Here is a 20,703-nt window from a genome sequence, read left to right on the forward strand (position 1 = left end):
AGCTGTCAAAAACCCTCCAGAGGACAGATGATCCTGAACACCTGTGTGTGGTGTGCACAAAAGATCACCTGGGCTGGGTGGACAACTACTGGAGAAGGGTCTGGTAAAAATGAGCAGGAAATGCCAGAGGACAGAGGGCTAATGGTTTCAAGTAGTGACAGCTGTCAACCAGCAAAGGCTACAGGGATTAGGAAAATGCTGCTTTTCTAGATACCTCCGTAAGAACTTCACCCTCGCAAACCAGAGACTTGCAGTGCCTTGCATATAATAAATCACAATGACATCCACGTAAACCTTTTGTTTTAATAAATAAGACATATTCATGGCTTAGGTTTTAAATCACATTTACAGATGAGGAACACTTCTAGGCCCAAACAGGTTAGCGGTGAAGCGACTACTGCTGGGAGGAATGCACGGCCCCCATGCACTTTAAGCCTAAGAGCAAAGACTTCATGTCAGAGATCACCGTACACATCCCCTCTAGGCTCAAGAACTGGAAGACTGGAGGAAGAGCGGAGACTTGGTGAAGCCCCTGTGACCACCATCTGATACCCTCACCTTCACACTACACAAGCCGATGAAAGTTGTGCTACTTTTAGATAAGCTAAAAAGGAACTTTCCTGATTATATGAAGTGAAACTTTCTCTATTGTCAACAATTAGGATAAGGGCATTAGTTACACAGAGTATCCACTGACAAATACAGACTATGAGAACAGGGAAGAGGAAGCCACACAGATATCTCGTTTCTTCAAATGTCAGAAACTTCCATGCCACAGCAGGAGAGCAGTGGATGAACTCTACCGCTCCCAAAGGTTTAGTCCAAAAACTTCCTGTTGGCATTTGCACCAAATAAGGCTCCCCGTACTTCTGGCATCATCTGTGAAGAAATAAGTTTTTTAATGAGTAAGTGTTATTAACTGGAGAATTTGGAAAGCACTGCACATCTTTTTTTTTTTTTTTTTTAAGATTTTATTTATTTTAGGGCAGCCCAGGTGGCTCGGCGGTTTAACGCCACCTTCAGTCCAGGGCATGATCCTGGAGACCAGGGATCGAGTCCCACGTCGGGTTCCCTGCATGGAGCCTGCTTCTCCCTCTGCCTGTGTCTCTCTCATGAATAAATAAATAAAATCTCTTAAAAAAAAAAAAAAAAAAAAGGGCAGCCCGGGTGGCTCAGTGGTTTAGCGCCACCTTCAGTCCAGGGCATGATCCTGGAGACCGGGGATCGAGTCCAGCATCAGGCTCCCTGCCTGGAGCCTGCTTCTCCCTCTGCCTGTGTCTCTGTCTCTCTCGCGCGCTCTCACTCTTGCTCTGTGTCTCTCATGAATAAATAAATAAAATCTTAAAAAAAAAAAAAGATTTCATTTATTTTAGAGAGAGAGAAAGAGGGAGTACGCACGGGGTGGGGCAGGGGGCAGAGGGAGAAGAGAAAATCTCAAGCAGACTTCCCACTCAGCATGGGGTCCAATGTGGCACTCGATCCCAGAACCCTGCCATTATGGCCTGAGCGGAAATCAGCAGTCAGATGCTTAACCGACTGAGCCCCCAGGTGCCCCAAAACTGTGTATCTTAACTACAAGTGGCAAGCCACTGACCCCTATGTAGCCAGGAAGGAAATCATAAAGCTAAGGGCATCAAGTCTGTACCTTTACTTATCCAAAAAAAACTGTAACAGAATCCCTGGCAATAAACTTAACCAATAGCTAATCTGTGGTTATGACTGACTAATGCTTAAAGGGGATGAAGAAAAAAAACCTCAAACTAAAGCCATTATTGTTCAAGGCTTCAGTTAAACTGTAATGTAGGGAGAAGAGATGATCCCTTAGTATCACCTATGTTCTTTCTTTCAACAGTTACTGAGTGTCTACTACGCACCAAGGACAACACACACACAAATTTGTGCTGAGGCACTTGTTCATTATGGCAACTGAAAAACCCTTATGATTTAACTTCAAATTTCTAAGGCTGTACTGTCCAATAGAGAGGCCACTGGCCACGTGTGGTTACTGTGCATCCAACATGCAGCTAGTGCAACCATGGGACTCAATTCTTAATTTTACTTATTTTTGCTTTATTCATGTGCAGGTAGTGGCCACTCTAATGGGGACACAGGTTGAGGGCTGAAGGTCCAAGTGCTTTCACTCTAAGACAAGCCAGCTGCCCCAGCAGCAGCCTACCACTGCTGAAAGAGGCCCAGCATTTTGAGACACCTGAATTTTCCTGGGTTGTTTCCTACAGTTCATTTGTACAAACCTGGAAATATCTGAAGAGCCAGCAGCCCTGTGCAGATGCCTTTAAACAATATGTACTTTAGTTCTCATCATTACCGGAGAAACAACTCTGATCAGCACCTCCACATGCAGTAAAATGTATACATTAGAATCCTCAAGAAACAAAACCCTTGTTCGACCCCAAGTCCAGGCTCCAGTTACGGTAGCACTGCAGTAAAGGCCACTGCGTGCCTACTCCCCATTCTTCTCAAGAAAACGCCACAAGATGTAGAGTGCCAAACCCCAAATACCAGCAAATGGACATATGTTCTCTGCACCACTTTGAAGTAACAGGAGATGTATTCCCATACTCACCTGCTGGGCTATGAGGTCCAGCCGGCTTTCTAGAGTATTGGAAACCTTTATTTTACGATCCCCATTATAGATCTCCACTCCACCAGCTCTACAAAGAACACAGGAAACAACAATTTTTATAGATTGGAGGAAGACGGACAAATGGTACATTTACCTTCTTCCCTGAGAAGAAAGCCATTTTGGTGTGTGGAGGGTCTAAACACTCTACAGGGTTCAAAAACCTATGCAAAAAGCTTCAAACAAATTCAGAAAGCTTCTGAAGATTTAAGGTATGCATGTTGACAATGATTATCATTTACCAAGTGACTGCTACGTGCCAATCTGATTTTATGTTATAACACCTGTATCTCCCCAACAAAATGAAAAGTCCTAGTTTGCAAATCAATCAAGTCCCATCTGAATGTTACCTAAAGAATCCTGCCAATTACCAGGGGTACTGATAAGGCCATATTCACGACTGTACTGTGTAGCTGATTAAAGGTACCGCCGTAATCTTGCCAAACTCGCCCTGAGGAAGTCCTGGCCCCAGCATACCTCACTCCTGGCATTCCCGTTCCAAAGTTCCTAGCACTTCGAGCCTTAAGGCAGATAAGTCAAATTCTATTACAGGGAGCCTCCGGGAATGAAATTCTTTTGCTCCACGAGAATTTTATCAAATATTTCTTGAAATAAGCAGGCTATGTGACAAAGCCTAGGAAAAAGTTTTACAAATTTTCTCTGGAAAACTTTAATGGATGATGATGTTAATATTATTTTCTTAATCTATCCTCCCTCCCCCTGGCATGTTTCATGTTTTTGGTTTCTCTAAACAGACTATATCCTTCATAAGGACGTGGCTGGCTCTTTGCTGAAATCCTCACCCCACTGTCTGTGATACAACACTGTTCTCACGGAGGGAGAAAGGGCAGGAAGACCACCACATGTGAGAATGTCGCCTGTGTGCCAGGCGCTCGCTCCACATAAAACCCAGGGCTGATCACGGCTTCTGTGTTCCCAGGAGCCCTATGGGAGTCTTGGTGGGTATCCTCACCATTTTACAAACAAGTAAACAGGCTGAAACAGACTGAATAAAATGATCACTTAAATGAATAAAACCACAATATTTAAAATTCTACTTTAAATCAGCACCGGAAGAAGTCTATAGCTCCTTATCTACAATTCTGAAATTCAATAAGCTGTCAGAAAAAAAGTTAATTTGTGTATCTCTAAAAGCTAAACTGACCTCTAGTCATCTGGCAGCAAGTGACTAACGAACCTTTATGCGTTTATCCCTTGCAGAGTGAATGTTCCCATTCAGAAATATTAGTACATTTGATCACCATGGGGAGTGTGGGGAGGATGAAGCCTCAAGCCTCAGGCCCTGCTGAGGATTTTTTTTTTTTTTTAGTTTTTATTTATTTTTTCATGAGAATGCACAGGGAGGAGAGAGAGAGAGAGAGGCAGAGACAGGCAGAGGGAGAGGCAGGCTCCATGCAGGGAGCCTGACGTGGGACTAGATCCTGGGACTCCAGGATCACACCCTGGGCTGCAGGCGGCGCTAAACCACTGAGCCACCGGGATTGCCCCCTGCTGAGGATATTGTGTCACATGTGTTATATGGACTTTATTGCTTTTCTAAACCCTGGCATTCAAAACACGTGGCCCCAAAAGTTTCAAGACTGAAATTCATTCTTTTTTTTTTTGAAGATTTTATTTATTCATAGAGACATTGGGGGGGGTGGGGGGGCCAGCCCCAGTGGTGCAGCGGTTTGGCGCCGCCTGCAGCCCGGGGTGCGATCCTGGAGACCCAGGATCGCACCCTGGGCTGAAGGCGGCGCCAAACCGCTGCACTACCAGGCTGCCCTGAAACTCATTCTTTACCAGACAGATGCTGAACTAAGTGTTTTATATCCCATCTGCTCGATCTCCACAACGATGACTGACAGCTGAGTTACTGTGTATATTGCAGGTACCAGGTATCACATGGAAGTGCTATGTAGACAGGATCTCATTGAAACTTCCAAGAATTCTGTGCTATTATCTCACTTTAGAGATGAGGAAATCAAGGCTCCGTGAGATGAAACAATTAGTCTAAGACTAGCAAGCTTAGATTTGCTAGTGTGGCCGAGTAGAGAGATCTAAATCTAATGATAATACCAAAGCTTTGTTCACTAGCTTACATACCTTCTCAGTGTATAAAAGCATTTTCACATTTATGTATGATCTCATCTCCTTTCTTCACTTCATGGAAAAAAAAATGCTGATTCCATTTTAAACATGACGGAATTCAGTCTCCAGGTCCCACAGCTAATAAAAGCCAACTCAAGACTCAAACCTAGGTCTGGTGCTTTCGACTAGGATCGCATGTCCCAAGGACTTTCTGCAAGGTTGGTCAATGCGTGCCTACGCGGCATCAGACACAGAAGAAGCGATCTTGGCTCTAACCCTGTCAAGAGTGCCTACTGCCGATCTCAGCTGCATCGAGCTTACCAGGGATCTTTAAGAAATGTCCTGTCATTTCCTCACGGCAGAAGTACCACTCACATTCGCAATTCTGTATCTAAGGAACCTAACTATTAGGTTCTATTAGTCTATATAGTAATCACTATCATACGTGACTACTTGTCTTATTTCTAAGAAACTCAATTATCTTCCTCACCATCTAACACAGAGATCTAGACCCAGCTTTGAATTCTGGGCAAAGAACTAGTGCTGCCCCTGCAGAATAAATTAAGTGACCAGAGGATGCTAGCTCTTTTCAGACTTTCAAAGTATGTCTGTCTGGCTGGTTAACAAGGGAGAACACAGGACTGCCAGGAAAAACAGCAAGAGTCACAAGTGGCACACAGTCACACTTGTACTCTTATGGAGAAGAGTGACTCAGAAAACTCTCAACAAGACCCAGAATAAGGCCATTCTCGTATTGAAAGAAGTTTAGATGGTAAGAGCAGGAATATGCCTTACATTTCCTCAGGCAGGTAGGATTCCTGATCAATTTGGACATCAACATCTTTTTTGGTGGCAATTTTATACATAGGAATTGCTTTTTGCACTGCAGCCTAGAAAAACAGAAAATAATGAAAGGTTTTAGGAAAAACTACAGGTATCCAAATAAAATCAGCCAACTGTACAAGCAACTTTTTTTTTTTAAGATTTTATTTGACAAGGCAGCCCTGGTGGCGCAGCAGTATAGCACCGCCTTTGGCCCAGGGCATGATCCTGGAGTCCCGGGATTGAGTCTGTCAGGCTCCCTGCGTGGAGCCTGCTTCTCCCTCTGCCTTTCTGTGTGTCTCTCATGAATAAATAAATAAAATCTTAAAAAAAAAAAAAAAAGATTTTACTTGACAGAGAGAGAAGCAGACTCCCTGCAGAGCAGAGCTCGATCCCAGGACCTGAGATTATGACCTGAGCTGAAAGCAGATGCTTAACTGACTGAGCCACACAGGTGCCCTAGAATATCCCTACTAGGAAAACAAAATGCTATACTGTAATTAGTGTGGTAAAACATAATTAGTGGAAAGTCCTATCTAAATAAATAACTGTGCATGAGTAAATGTGTAAATAGTATTTTCTTATAGGAACTTCAGTTGACAACTCAGACCTGCCTACAAAGAGTGCTCATCACCTTGGGGAGCTCTCTGGTATGTCTAGCTCTGCTTTGTGGCTTCATAAATGACACAGCACAAACGTAGATTTAGGTTACTGGCATGGGTTATAAATGAGACTCACAATTTATTAATTTATAGTGGAGAGTGAGGGGAATGGGCACCTGTGTTCTCCAGCTGGCATATTTTCTTTCTTAGGGGACAAGTTACTTGGGAGACAAATTATAGTTAAGAATGCGATTACATTACATATTACATTAATTTATAGTAAGATATATAATTGCTAAGGGACTAAGTACTCAATCTTTGCCTGAAAGCAGGCTGCATGGAAGAATTTTGTTTATTTATTTAAAGATTTTCTTGGGCAGCCCCGGTGGTGCAGCGGTTTAGCGCCGCCTGCAGCCCAGGGCGTGATCCTGGAGACCCTGGATCGAGTTCCACATCAGGCCCTGCATGGTGCCTACTTCTCCCTCTGCCTGTGTGTCTGCCTCTCTGCCTCTCTCTCTGTGTCTCTATGAATAAATAAAATCTTAAAAAAAAAAAATAAAGATTTTCTTTATTTGACAGAGGGAGAGAGAGAGCATAAGCAGGAGGAATGGCAGGCAGAGGGAGGGAGAGGGAGAAGCAGGCTCCTCACTGAAGGACTCAATTCCATGACCCCTAGATCATGACCAAGTTTTATTTATTTAAGTACCCTCTACACCCAAATGGGGCTCCAATTCACAACCATGAGATCAAGAGTCACATGCTCTTCTGACTGAGCGAGCCAGGCGGCCCGCAGGGAAGAATTCTAACCTTAAGAGCAATTTGATCCCCCCTCCCCATTAGCTTCCTCTTCAGCAGGGGGACCTGCTTCTCCCTCTCCCTACCACTCCTCCTGCTTGTTTTTTTTTTTTTTTTTGTTAAAGGCAATTCGATGGGGATCCCTGGGTGGCGCAGCGTTTTGGTGCCTGCCTTTGGCCCAGGGCCCGATCCTGGAGACCCGGGATCGAATCCCACATCGGGCTCCCGGTGCATGGAGCCTGCTTCTCCCTCTGCCTGTGTCTCTGCCTGTCTCTCTCTCTCTCTCTGTGACTATCATAAATAAATAAATAAATAAAAATTAAAAAAAAAAAAAAAAAAAAGGCAATTCGATGATACAGAATGAAAGCTAGGGGAGTTCATTCTGATTCAAGGGCCCTTTGGTCTAGAGCACCCACCTAATGCTACAGCCTTTAAGGACTTTCCATGGCACCAGGGGCCATTTCCCAGACCCGACATCTTCTCTCTTAGGATATGGACTAACACCTCAGTATTTGCCTCTGGGACTGCAGTTCTGTTTTGTTTTGTTTTTTTCCAAATAGTTTATTTATTTATTCATGAGAGACACAGAGAGAGGCAGAGACACAAGCAGAGGGAGAAGCCGGCTCCATGCAGGGAGCCCAGTGTGGGACTCAATCCCGGGACCCCAGGATCACGCCCTGGGCCGAAGACAGATGTTAAATTGCTGAGCCACCCAGGGAACCCCTGCAGTTTTGTTTTCACTGCTGAAACCCACATTCTTTTTTCTCGTACCCGCTTTCTTTCCCCAGTTACAGAATGCATTAGGTTATAGCCAAGCCCTGCCAGTCTGGGAGTAGCTTGTCTTTTTTAGATGGTATTGCTCATCTTTGCTCCAAGCGAGTAGTGCTGTTTTTATTGATGAATTTTCAAAAGATTATGGCACGATAGAGCTTCCAAAAAGGGAGGAGGGTACTAACTCCAAAGGTGCAACTTGACCTCTTTAAGAAAAGACATCAGAGGCTTAGGTACACTTAAGTTACCACCTGTAATGTGTTCAAGATACCTCTAATTTCCGTGGTTGAGCTATCCTCTATGAAAGCACACATTTCATCTCTAATGTTTTAATATATTTTTTTAAAAAAGAAAACAAAACTGTTTTCTTCTTTAAGCTCTTTACCTTTACCAGAGGGAAATCCTGTTTCCTGCAACGAACAATCATTCGGGGCTCCAACAATTGGTACAAACCCTGTAAGACACAATCAGATGCAATTAGTAGGAAACCCAATTTATAAAATTCAACATCAGAATAATTTTTTTTAAAAGATTTTAATTATTTATTAATGAGAGACACACAGAGAGAGAGGCACAGACATAGGCAGAGGGAGAAGCAGGCTCCATGCAGGGAGCCAGACGTGGGACTTGATCCCGGGTCTCCGGGATCACACCCTGGGCTGAAGATGGCGCTAAACTCCTGAGCCACCCAGGCTACCCCAAAATAAAATATTTTTATAATTCTTTCATGTAGTTTGGAAAAAGAATACATAGTATGAGAACATGGAAAGAAGCTTTTATATCACAAACAGAGAAGTATATCCAGTGCTCCAATGGCAGAAAAAAATTTATATGGAAATCTTCTCTTAACATCAACTGAATTGAAAAAAAAAAAATCAACTGAATTGGAAACCAAATAAATGTTATTATAATTAACCTAAGTAACGTAAGAATTCACAAGCAAGCAGCAAACATTTAAAACGTATATTGTCTTTGGTCTGAATCCACAAAACTAAAGCAAGTATTTTAGTGGTGAAGTCAAAGTAAGTTTTTTCATTTGTGTTTGTTTTTAGAGTGAGAGGAAAGGGGAAGGAGAGAGAGAATCTTGAGCAGACTCCCTGCCCAGCACAGAACCCAACACGTGGCTGGTCTCACAACCCTGAGATCACAACCGGAGCCGAAATCAAGAGCCAGATGCTTAACCAACTCAGTCAGCCAGATGCTCCTCAAATTAGGCAAGTTTAAGGCTGAGAGACTGTAAGCAAATTTGACTTCTAAGTTCTAAAGGACTAGTAAGAGAAAAAAAAAAAAAAAAGTGCAGGAAGATGAAAAATAGGAACAAAACAGAGCTGGTCTTTAACACATCTTGTCAATTTTGTGAGAACTGTGGCTACCCGTAGTAGGTCAAACCCATAAATTACCTGGAGGACCAGTCCATCCAGCAGCACTTGGTACCTGGTTGTATCTTTTACCACTTTGCTGAGTCTCTGTTTTGCTTCATTTAGTAGGTCCTACAAGGGGTATAAAGAAAAAAGTTATCCACACAGCTGGGTTAACTGGCTTAGAACCCACTGTGAGGATGGTCCTGGTTCATGCCCAATGGCTTCACATTGCATCACCGTTTTCATTCAACACACATTCCAAAATACACCATATACCAAATGCTGTGTTAAGTACTCTACATTGATACAAGGAAGCAGGAAGCAACATCACAGCTTCCAGGGAGTTCATGCTCAACTGGCCCAGATTATCAATCAGTCCAAAAACCTACAAAATTAACTAACATGGAAAGAGCTACATTACATAGATTTATTTTTTTTGAGGACATAGATTTAAATAAAAAGCTATTAAGACTGCTGTGCAAAAAAGACTGCTGTGCAAGATAATTCCTTTTTTTTTTTTTTTAAGAAAAAAACATATGGATGGAGAATGAAGTGTCAACAATGTTTACCTCTGGAATGCTAGATTATCAATGATTTCAATTTTCTTTTTTTTTTTTGTTAAAGATTTTATTTATTTATTCATGAGAGACAGAGAGACAGAGAGGCAGACACACAGAGGGAGAAGCAGGCTCCATGCAGGGAACCTGTTATGGGACTCGATCCCGGGACTCCAGGATCATGCCCTGGGCTGAAGGCAGGCGCCAAACCGCTGAGCCACCCAGGGATCCCCTCTTTAAAGTTTTTTAAAGATTTTATTATTCTAGAGAAAAAGAGAACAGAAGGAATAGCAGAGGGAGAGGGATAAGCAGATTTGACACTGAACACAGAGGCTGAAGCCGGGGCTCAAATCCCATGCATGACCCTGAGATCAAGACCTGGGGCCAAGAATAAGACACTCAATTGACTGTGCCACCCAAACACCCCTAAAACTTCTATTTAAATTCCAGTTAGTTAACATACAGTATAATATTAGTTTTGGGGCACAATATAGTGATTTAACACTTCCTTACATCACCTGGTGCTCATCACAAAAGTGCTCTCCTTGATCCCCATCACCTATTCACCTCATCCCCCCAGCCACCAATGATTTCAATTTTCTTCAGCTCAAGGCATGATCCCTGGAGTCCTGGGACTTCCTGTGTGGAGCCTGCTTCTTTCTCCCTCTGCCTGTGTCTCTGCCTCTCTCTCTGTGTCTCTCATGAATAAATAAAATCCTAAAAAAAAAACTTCTATAGTAAAAATAGCTAAAACAAAAAATTAAAAAGGATTATCAGGAAACATCGCTTATGGATGAGAGAACACAGTGAAAATTACTCACCATTTATTGGCTTATTGGTGAAAAGAGTCGTCAGGTCTTTTATTTAAAGATTTTATTTATTCATGAGAGACATGGGGGGGGGGTGGTGTGTGTGGCAGAGACACAGGCAGAGGGAGAAGCAGGCTCCATGCAGGGAGCCCGACGTGGAACTCAATCCTGGGTCTCCAGGATCATGCCCTGGGCTGAAGGCGGCACTAAACCACTGAGCCACCCGGGCTGCCCGAGTCAGGTCTTTTAAAAGGCAGAGATAATGCCTCTGACTCAAACTGTTCTACACAGTCTATTCTACTTAGTATGATCTTTGGAAAGCTATGGTTTTTGGTACTTTAAGGAGGAAGGAGAGACACATGCTCACCTAGATGCCAATTCGAGTTTGGGGAGAAAGGGTGGAGAGGAAGAAATAGCCCTCAATATGGAAAAGCCCTTTATTTGGTTCTTAGAGTTACCATTGATCCTCACCCATCTGAGAATCACTGCTGTGCAGGACACAGCATGTGTAGTGAGCTCTCACTCCCATGCCTACGGGAAGGCACTCTGACACTCACTCAGGCATCTAATTTCAAGCAAACATCTATTTGACATCTACTAAGTACAAACATACCAAGATATTTTTAAATATCAGAAGTACTCACTTTAGAGCCAATTAAAAAAAAATTTTTATAAAAAATTCATGAGAGAGACATACACAGAGAGAGAGGCAGAGACACAGGCAGAGGGAGAAGCAGGCTCCATACAGGGAGACTGACATGGGACTCGATCCCGGGTCTCCAGGATCCTGCCCTGGACTGAAGGCGGTGCTAAACCGCTGAGCCACCCAGGCTGCCCTTAAAAAAAAAAAAGCTTTCATCCTTTCCTTTCCTTATTATTTATTTATTTATAAAAAGCTTTTAATAAAAAGTAAAAAGATGGGGATCCCTGGGTGGTTCAGCGTTTAGCACCTGCCTTCGGCCCAGGGCGTGATCCTGGAGTCCCGGGATTGAGTCCCACATTGGGCTTCCCAGCATGGAGCCTGCTTCTCTCTCTGCCTGTTTCTCTGCCTCTCTGTCTCTCATGAATAAATAAATAAAATCTTAAAAAAAAAAAAAAAAAAAAAAAGCCAAAACAGTTAACAAAATGTCCAAAAGGACATTATTTTTCTTCTAAATATGTAATTATTAGGAGATCATCACTTTCTTTTTCACATTTTTCCCATGGTGCAATAATCTCAATGGTTGTATCAGGTTGGCTTTATTTCCACTTACTGATCCTCAGCCAGCTTTTCCTTTCAAGCACTTAGCTGACAGAGGCATTACTATTGTAACTGCTAATAAAGGAATCTACTAAAGAAACTGTAAGGTTATTACCCTTTCCACTATACTGAGTCTGATTAGCTTTAAAATGTTTCTAGTCCCTGAGGGCTCAAGAGAAAGTAGAGCCTCAAAATCTTCCCCATAACCAACAGTCATTCTCAAATACATTCTGCACAAAGCAGACTAAACCACAACAGCAAAAGAATTTATTTATTTAAAAGATTTTATTTATTCATGAGAGACACCGAGAGAGAGGCAGAGACACAGGCAGAGGGAGAAGCAGGCTCCACACAGGGAACCCGATGTGGGACTCCATCCCAGGACCCCAGGATCATGCCCTGAGCCAATGGCGGTGCTAAACCACTGAGCCACTGAAGGGCTGCCCCCTTCTTGGAAACATTAGATGCTCTATTAGATTATCATTTTGTTCAAATTTTCTGTTCCCTTGGCTTCTTAGTCTCCTCCAACATGACTGCTTTTTCCTCATGTTTCCTTAGCAATCTATTAAATATGACGCTTCTTGGGGCACCTGACCAGCCCAGTTGGTAGAGCATGCAACTCTTGATCTTGCGGTTGTGAGTTCAAGCCCCATGTTAGGGGTAGAGTATACTTAAGCTAAATTATAAAATGAAAATAGAATGAAAACTGAAAGATGATGCCAGTATTGAAAGAGAATTTTGTTTGTAACAATTCCGGAAATAAACTCTTGGGCTACTGACAGGTCTATGAAATTTGGGGGAGATGGTATGCTATGATCTGAACTGCTACTTTGTATTTCAAAGTTATAAAATGTAATCCAATTCCCCTAACCCATCTCCTAAAGAAAATGATGGATAATTTGGATAATTATATTTTGGTTTTTTGAGAGGGGGAGAGTAAGGGGGTGGGGGTGGGGCAAGAGGGAGAGAATCTCCACGCCCAGTGCAGAGCCCAATATGGGGCTCAATCCCAGGACCCTAAGATCATGACTGAGCCAAAGGCAGACATTTAACTAACTGAGCCATCCAAGCACCCCTGTATTTATAAGGATTTTTAAAAAGATTTAAAACAGCTTACAAGAATATATTCAATAAATATTTCAAATTAAATTTTTTAAAAGTTAAAAAAATAGGGCATGTGGCTGGCTCAGTTGGTAGAACATGAGACTCGAAAGCCCCACACTGGGTATAAATCTGATTTAAGGGGTAGCCCGGGTGGCTCAGCGGTTTGGTGCTGCTTCAGCCCGGGGCATGATCCCACAGACCCGGGATCGAGTCCCACGACCGGCTCCCTGTGCAGAGCCTGCTTCTCCCTCTTCCTCTCTCTCTCCATTTCTCATGAATAAATAAATAAAATCTTTAAAAAAATCTGATTAAAAAAAAAGTTAAAAAAAAAGTTAGGGATGCTTGGGTGGCTCCATGGTTGAGCATCTGCCTTTGGCTCAGGGCCTCATCCCAGGATCCTAGGATCAAGTCCACATCGAGTTCCCCATAGGGAGCCTGCTTCTCCTTTTGCCTGTGTCTCTGCCTCTCTTTGTATTTTTCATGAATAAATAAATCTTAAAAAAAAAAAGTTGGAAAAATAAAATACAACTTAAGTAGGTGAAAAAAATCACATCAAGGGCACCTGGCTGGCTCTTGATCTCAGGGCTGGAAGCTCACACCCCACACTGGGTGTAGAAATTACCAAAGGTGTTTCCATAGTGTATTAGATGACCTTTTACATGATGATTAGATTATCTTTTCTGCTTTTAATATTATTAAATCTCATTCCCCCCCAAAAAAGGGCAGCATAAAAATCTCTGCCTTTCTCTCTGTGTGTCTCATGAATAAATAAAATCTTAAAAAAAAATAATTAAAAAAAATTAGATAAGGCAGACACAAAACCTATTGACTGGTCAAATTACAACACTTAACAATATGTGTTATAACCTTGGCACTCATCTTGAGGAATGCTGCTGAGATATTTAAGTTACAGGTCTCTTAACTCTTGAATTGTACAAATAACAGCAACTACCCAGTAGCTGTCACAGTTGTCATTTTGACTCCAGGTTTCCTTTTTTTTTTTTTTTTTAAGATTTTATTTATTTGCTCATGAGAAATACAGGCAGAGGAAGAAAGAAACAGGCTCTATGCAGGGAGCCCGACGTGGGGACTCGATCCTGGGTCTCAAGGATCACGCTCTGGGCTGAAGGTGGCGCTAAACCGCTGAGCCACCGGGGCTGACCGTGGAGTTTTTAGAGTAGGCTCCAAACCCAGCATGGAGCCCAAATATAAATTTGATTTTTAAATAATTTCAAAAGTATATATATATAAATATAAAAAACACCTCAGCCCTCTGAACCAAGTATCATAATTAATAGATACCAAAGAGGAAACTGAGGCTCAGATATAATAATTTACTCAAACTAATATGGCAAAGCAGACTTTTCTTTCCCCTTGGGGTGGTGGGGGGAGCAAGAGGAGAGGGAGGGAGAGAGAGGAGGAGAGAGAGAGAGAGAATCCCAAGCAGGCCCCAAGCCCAGCAGAGCCCAACATGGCACTCGATCTCACAACCCTGAGATCATGGCCTGAGCCGAAATCAAGAGTCAGACACAACCAACTGAGCCACTCAGGCGCCCTTCACTTTGTATTTATTATGATACCTAGTATAATGATTTCGCAGATGAAATGTTTTATCTCTAAAACTCATTCAACTTCTTAACTAATGAATTCTCTGTAACAGGCAAGTGAATGAACAATTTTATAATAGAGAATAATTACTCACTGTAATAAGGTCATCTCTTGCTCTGAGGACTTTGAGCCTTGCTTGATTCATCAAATTAGACATCTGACTGCAAAAGATATGGAAAAATAGTTACAGTAGAGCATTATAAAAAAAACTGCAGTGAAAGAAATACACAATACATATACTTCCTACGTATGTATAGATATTTCTCTTTGTATATACTCCAGAGAACCTGAATGAAATACATTCAGTAATTTCTACCAACTTTTTTTTTACCAACTTATTTTCAAAGAGAAAATAAAATCTTTACGTCAGTTATTCTAACTTTTTTTCAATAATCCTGTGATACTTCCATTTTCACAAATGAAGAAAAAGAAATTAAGCAACTTGTCCCAGGTCAGACAAGTATTTAAGTGGTCCAAGTAAGACTTGAACCCATAGCTGCCTGACTCCAAAGCACCTGCTCTGTCCCACTGACTTTTTAAAGTTTCCTTAGTGAATACTGTGACCAGGATCTACTTACATTTTCTTCTGCTGCTCAATCTGCTTTTCTTTCTTCTCATAGTATTCCATAATCTTCAGTCTTTGGGTTTGCACAAGACGACCTTTCTCAATGTTGAACTCTTCCTCTGCCTATCAAGGAATTATTACTAATTCATTACACCAGATTTTGAGTTTTATTTTAAACAGCTGGTAGCCCCATATTCCATATCAAAAACAGTAAGTTTATTATGACTTATCTTCAAAAATCATTTCTGATTTACTCAAAAGGGATAACTAGTGATTTTCATCATAAATGATGAACCAGAAAACCGAAAATTTGACCAAGGATAATGGTACCAGGGGTACCTGGCTGGCTTAGCTGGTAGAGTGTGCTGCTCTTGATCCCATGGTCATGAGTTGGGTGTGGAGCCTACCTAAAATAAAAAATCATAAAAAATAAAAAAGATAAGAGTACCCATCCACAAAGTTATATAGGAAATATTCAGAAGATTCAATACGTGAAAAAAATTATGTATTCTAAATTTAATCCACTTGCGTACTAGAGGGACTATAGAATTGAGTTTAGAAGATTTGGGTTACTGCCTAAAAAAATTTGGTCAAGTAATTTCAGTCTTAGTCCTCCCTTATAAAAGAATTAAAAATAGTATTTTTCGGGTGCCTGGGTAGCTCAGTGATTAAGCCATCTGACTTGATTTCAGCGCAGATCTTGATCTCAGGGTTGTGAGATCGAGCCCCATGTTGGGCACCAGGCTGAATGTGGAGCCTGCTTAAGATTCTCTTCCTCCCTGTGCCTCTCTTTAAAATCAATCAATCAATCAATCAATCAATCAATCTATCTTTCCTCATAGGCCAAATAAATAAATCTAATAGCCCTTTTAAAATAAGTTACATATGTGTAAGCTGTTTTATCAGTGCAAATTACTGAGCAGTTTTTAAAAAATTTTTTTCTAGGGCAGCCCCGGTGATGCAGTGGTTTGGTGCCGCCTGTAGCCTGGGGTGTGATCCTGGAGACCCGGGAACGAGTCCCACATCGGGCTCCCTGCATGGAGCCTGCTTCTCCCTCTGTGTCTCTGCCCCTCTCTCTCTGTGCCTATGAATAAATAAATAAAATCTTAAAAAAATATTTTTTTTCTATTTTTACCTTTCACTTGGAGTACAAAGCAACATTACAGTTTCAGATCATTAAATAAATCTGGTGATATCAGATGACGACAATCATGACCTGAATTCTGGTAGCAGGTAGTTTTCCAGTTCAGGGAGTAGTGGAGAACCACATTACTCAGCTACCGGAGAGTTTTAGCTTTAATTCAATGGCTGGAAGGAGTGCTGGTCCTGGTCAACCATCCATGAATTTATTTTTTTTAAAGAAGCTCTATGCCCAACACAGGGCTAGAACTCATGACCCTGAGATCAAGAGTCATATGCTTAAAAAAAAAAAAAAAAAAGGTCATATGCTCTACCAACTGAGCCAGCCAGGTGCCCCTATCTATGAATCTTCATCACAATTTCCAATTTTTATTTTATATTTTTAAAAAGGGCTATTATGCTAAGGGACCAGAGAATTTTTTTTTAGAAGATTTTATTATTTAGTTATTTTAACTCTAGGCTGACACATAAATTGACCTGGATGACTACTAACGTCTCCTCCATTCATAAGCTATTAAAATCTTCAGAGTGACTGTTGGAACAAGGAGGCTTTCATGTGCTCCCAGTTATTATACAGTGTGCAGAGGCTAGCAAGCATTAGTCCTGCTAGACCACTTCATGCTACCCCTCGAAGACCACCGGTACATATATACAACATGCCTGTCATGGTTCCAACTGTTACTGTGTTAAGGTCATCTTCTGTACCTCTTGTTTTCTCAATGATAGCACCAAATGCGCACAGAACACAGAAAACCTAGAGTATTAGCCCAAAGTGTCCCTTGCCTAGTCACCATGTTCAAAATCCTTAAACCTCCTCAGAATTCAGTAAGGATGGCTTTTACTTTATGTAAATATAAATGAAGGTTAAACCTCCGGGATCCCTGGGTTAAACCTCCAACATTTTTGGGCACTCGGTAAGAAAAATTATTATTAAATATAAATCAAATATAGAAAGGCTTTGAATGACAACCTAGAATAAATACATATATGCTTTCTAAGATTGTATTTATTTGAGAGCACACATGCACACAAGCAAGAGGGAGGGGCAGAGGGGAGAGGGAGAAGTCGACTTCCTGCTGAGCAGGGAGCCCAATGCAATGCAAGGCTCGATTCCAGGACCCCGGGATCAGGACTTGAGCCAGACACTTAACCGACTGAGCCATCCAGGCACCCCTGGCCTAGAATATATTTAATAGAAAAGTTTATAGTAACTGATCTACATTTTAAAAATACCATTTTGGGATCCCTGGGTGGCGCAGCGGTTTAGCGCCTGCTTTTGGCCCAGGGCGTGATCCTGGAGACCCGGGATCGAATCCCACATCGGGCTCCCGGTGCATGGAGCCTGCTTCTCCCTCTGCCTATGTCTCTGCCTCTCTCTCTCTGTGACTATCATAAATAAAAAAATAAAAATAAAAATAAATACATAAATAAATGAAATGCCTAACAGCTTTTTTCTATACCTAGCATGGGAAATAAAGATGACTGTTAAACAAGGTAAGACTATTTGAAATAGGAATGCATTTATCAGATAAAACAGAATTTCTACATTTGTCTCAGAGGGAAATAAAGGCACTAATGAGACAAGAAACTGATCATGAAGGCAGCCTGGGTTTAACACCGCTTTCCGCCCAGGGCCTGATCCTGGAGACCTGGAATCGAGTCCCATGTCAGGCTCCCTGCATGGAGCCTGCTTCTCACTCTGCCTGTGTCTCTGCCCCCCTCTCTCTCTGTCTCTATGAATAAATAAATAAAAATCTTTAAAAAATTTAAAAAAAAAAATAAGAAACTGATCATGATCATCAAACAAAAAAAAATTTTTTTAAAGATTTTATTTATTCATGAGAGAGAGAGAGAGAGGCAGAGACACAGGCAGAGGGAGAAGCAGGCTCCATGCACGGAGCCCGATACGAGACTTGATCCCAAGTCTCCAGGATCGCACCCTGGGCTGAAGGCAGCGCTAAACCACTGAGCCACCTGGGCTGCCCTCATCAAACAAAATTAAACAATACTCTATCAGCTGTTATGTGTTAGTGATAGACAAAACAGTCTTTTCCTTAAAAGATTTTTTTTTAAGATTTTATTTTTTACTCTTTACATCAGAGCTCAGGAGCACTGTGAATGGGGGCATGCTGCATTGGAGCTCTCAGAGCTGTCTGGGTACACAGTGACAATCCTGCCGACTGTCATTGTCCGAGCCAGCACTGTGCAGCTCATCTCCATGACAGCAGCAGCATCTGCCTGAACTGCGAGAATGCCCGCAACCTGTCGATGGAGGACCACTGTGCCCTTGACTTCCCTTCAGGATACCATTCAGAGGGGGGAGCTTGTAAACAATGTGACTCCTCCTGCAGAACCTGCCAGGGGCCTTTCTCCTGCACCTCCTGCAACACCAACCTCATTCTGTCCCACCCTGGCACCTGGAGCACCACCTGCTTCCTAGGCCACTATCCTGAGGACAACTGTACTGTCAACATGGGTTTTAATTTTTTTATTAAATTATTTTATTAAAAAATATTTTATTTATTTATTCATGAGACACAGATAGATATAGGGAGAGGGAGAAGCAGGCTCCCAGACCAGGATCACGCCCTGAGCCAAAGGCAAAAACACCCAACCACTGAGCCACCCAAGCGTCCCTTATTTTTTATATGTATTTTTAAGATCATATGTATTCACTTGACAGAGATAGATGGCACAAGCAGTGGGCATAGGGAGAGGCAGACCCCTTGCTGAGCAGGCAGGCCAACATGGGGCCGGATCCCAGGACCCTGAGATCACGACCCAGGCCGAAGGCAGACACTCAACTGCCTGAGCCACCCAGGTGCCCCTGTCAACACAGGTTTTTAAAAACGAACTTGGGATCCCTGGGTGGTGCAGCGGTTTAGCGCCTGCCTTTGGCCCAGGGCACGATCCTGGAGACCCGGGATCGAATTCCACGTCAGGCTCCCGGTGCATGGAGCCTGCTTCTCCTTCTGCCTGTGTCTCTGCCTCTCTCTCTCTCTGCGTGGACTATCATAAATAAATAGAAATTAAAAAAATAAATAAATAAAATAAAATAAAAATGAACTTTCTCTCCTTTCTTGCTTTTGGAGTCATTGAAGGAAAAATGAAGTTCTTGCTTCCATACTCTCACCTGATAGCCTTTACTTTTTTTTTTTTTTTAGCCTTTACTTTTATAAAAAAAAATCTTAAGGGACGCCTGGGTGGCTCAGTGGTTGATTGTCTGCCTTGGAGCAGAACTGAGTCCCAGATCAGGCTTCCCACAGGCCTGCTTCTCCCTCTGCCTATGTCTCTGCCTCTCATGAATAAATAAAATCTTAAAAAAAAATATAACAACATAAACATACTATACTCTCCCCTAACCAACTATCATAATTAGTCATAGATGCTGAAAGTCTGGATTCCAGATTCCATGAGAAAATTAATCTATTACCTGTCTACTCTCTACCATAAAATTTCAGGATACTTATTGGCAATCAGAATGTTTAGAAAGGAAAATTTATTTTTAACATTAAAGATAAGTCACATCCTTAGCAGTACTATGCAATGTGCTATTAAGCAATTTTACTAATTATTGTTATCAAAGCCAAACAACATGAAATTTTGATAACTTTTTAAACTTAGAAGATGGAATCTCACCTTCGCATCTATTTCCTCTGCTTTCTCGTTGGCTTCTTGTTCAATAAAAGCCATCATATGCTTAATCTATAAGAAAGAAGAAAAGGTTATTTCATTTTTTAATATAACAAGAAAATATATATAGATCTTTTTTGATTCATTCAACCATTTACTAAATGCATATTATGTGCCAGGCATTGTGTACAGGATAAATGAAATAATCTCTGCTTTCAGTTATCTTACAACCTGGAAGTTGCTCCACCAAATGGATCAGATGCAATATTCAGTATAACCCAACATTATCCTACTCTCAAAGAACTTGGAGTCAAGGGGGCAGGGAAGACTGGATATATAACCTCCTTTACTTCATATACCTTTCAGTTAGCATCCTCTTTTTTTTCTCTTCTCCATCTGTAATAAAACAGGTCTCTAATTTCTCAGCTTTCTTTTTAAAAGATCTATATTTCTGTTAAGATTTTTACTTTTTATTTTTAAGTCATCTCTACACCCAACGTGGAGTTCAGACTCCTAACCCCAAGATCAAGAGTCGCATACTCTGACTGAGCCAGCCAGGTGCTCCAAACTTTTTCGACTTTCTTACCTCCTACTCTCAATGTACTTCAATCTGACTTCTATCCCCTCTACTTCACTGACATTACTTGTATAAAATCAACCTCCTCTCTTTGCTTCCATGACTTCCTTGTTCTCTTTGAGGGCCACCCTCTTCTCTGCTTCCTTGACTGCTTTTTTTTTTTTAAGATAGCCTACTCACAACAATCTAAAAATCCAACACACTCAATAATGAACTGCTCATCACTCTCCTCCCCTCTGCCCATTTTTTAAAAAAGATTTTTATTTATTTATTCATGAGAGACAGAGAGAGACAGAGACACAGGCAGAAGGAGAGGCAGGCTCCATGCAGGGAGCCTGACATGGGACTCGATCCCAGGTCTCCAGGATCACACCCTGGACTGAAGGT

At 41.8% G+C, this 20,703-nt stretch overlaps 1 protein-coding gene across 2 annotated transcripts in view; it reads right to left on the minus strand.

Annotated features, from left to right (window-relative positions):
• Window positions 1-283: 283 nt before the first annotated feature.
• The window catches only part of ATP6V1E1 (ATPase H+ transporting V1 subunit E1), a 34,563-nt gene continuing 14,143 nt past the window's right edge, over window positions 284-20,703 (minus strand). For both annotated transcript variants that reach the window (XM_072799682.1, XM_072799681.1), the window contains exons 2-9: window positions 19,746-19,811; window positions 14,980-15,089; window positions 14,496-14,562; window positions 9,123-9,212; window positions 8,108-8,176; window positions 5,528-5,622; window positions 2,585-2,672; window positions 284-879 (exon numbers count right to left, since the gene is read on the minus strand). In XM_072799682.1, the coding sequence (XP_072655783.1) occupies window positions 817-879; window positions 2,585-2,672; window positions 5,528-5,622; window positions 8,108-8,176; window positions 9,123-9,212; window positions 14,496-14,562; window positions 14,980-15,089; window positions 19,746-19,802 (639 nt within the window). In that variant the 5' untranslated portion in view covers window positions 19,803-19,811 and the 3' untranslated portion in view covers window positions 284-816. The remainder of the gene's footprint in view (window positions 880-2,584; window positions 2,673-5,527; window positions 5,623-8,107; window positions 8,177-9,122; window positions 9,213-14,495; window positions 14,563-14,979; window positions 15,090-19,745; window positions 19,812-20,703) is intronic.

This window comes from Canis lupus, chromosome 25 (assembly GCF_048164855.1).
Source record: "Canis lupus baileyi chromosome 25, mCanLup2.hap1, whole genome shotgun sequence".
NCBI classification, from domain to species: Eukaryota; Metazoa; Chordata; class Mammalia; order Carnivora; family Canidae; genus Canis; species Canis lupus.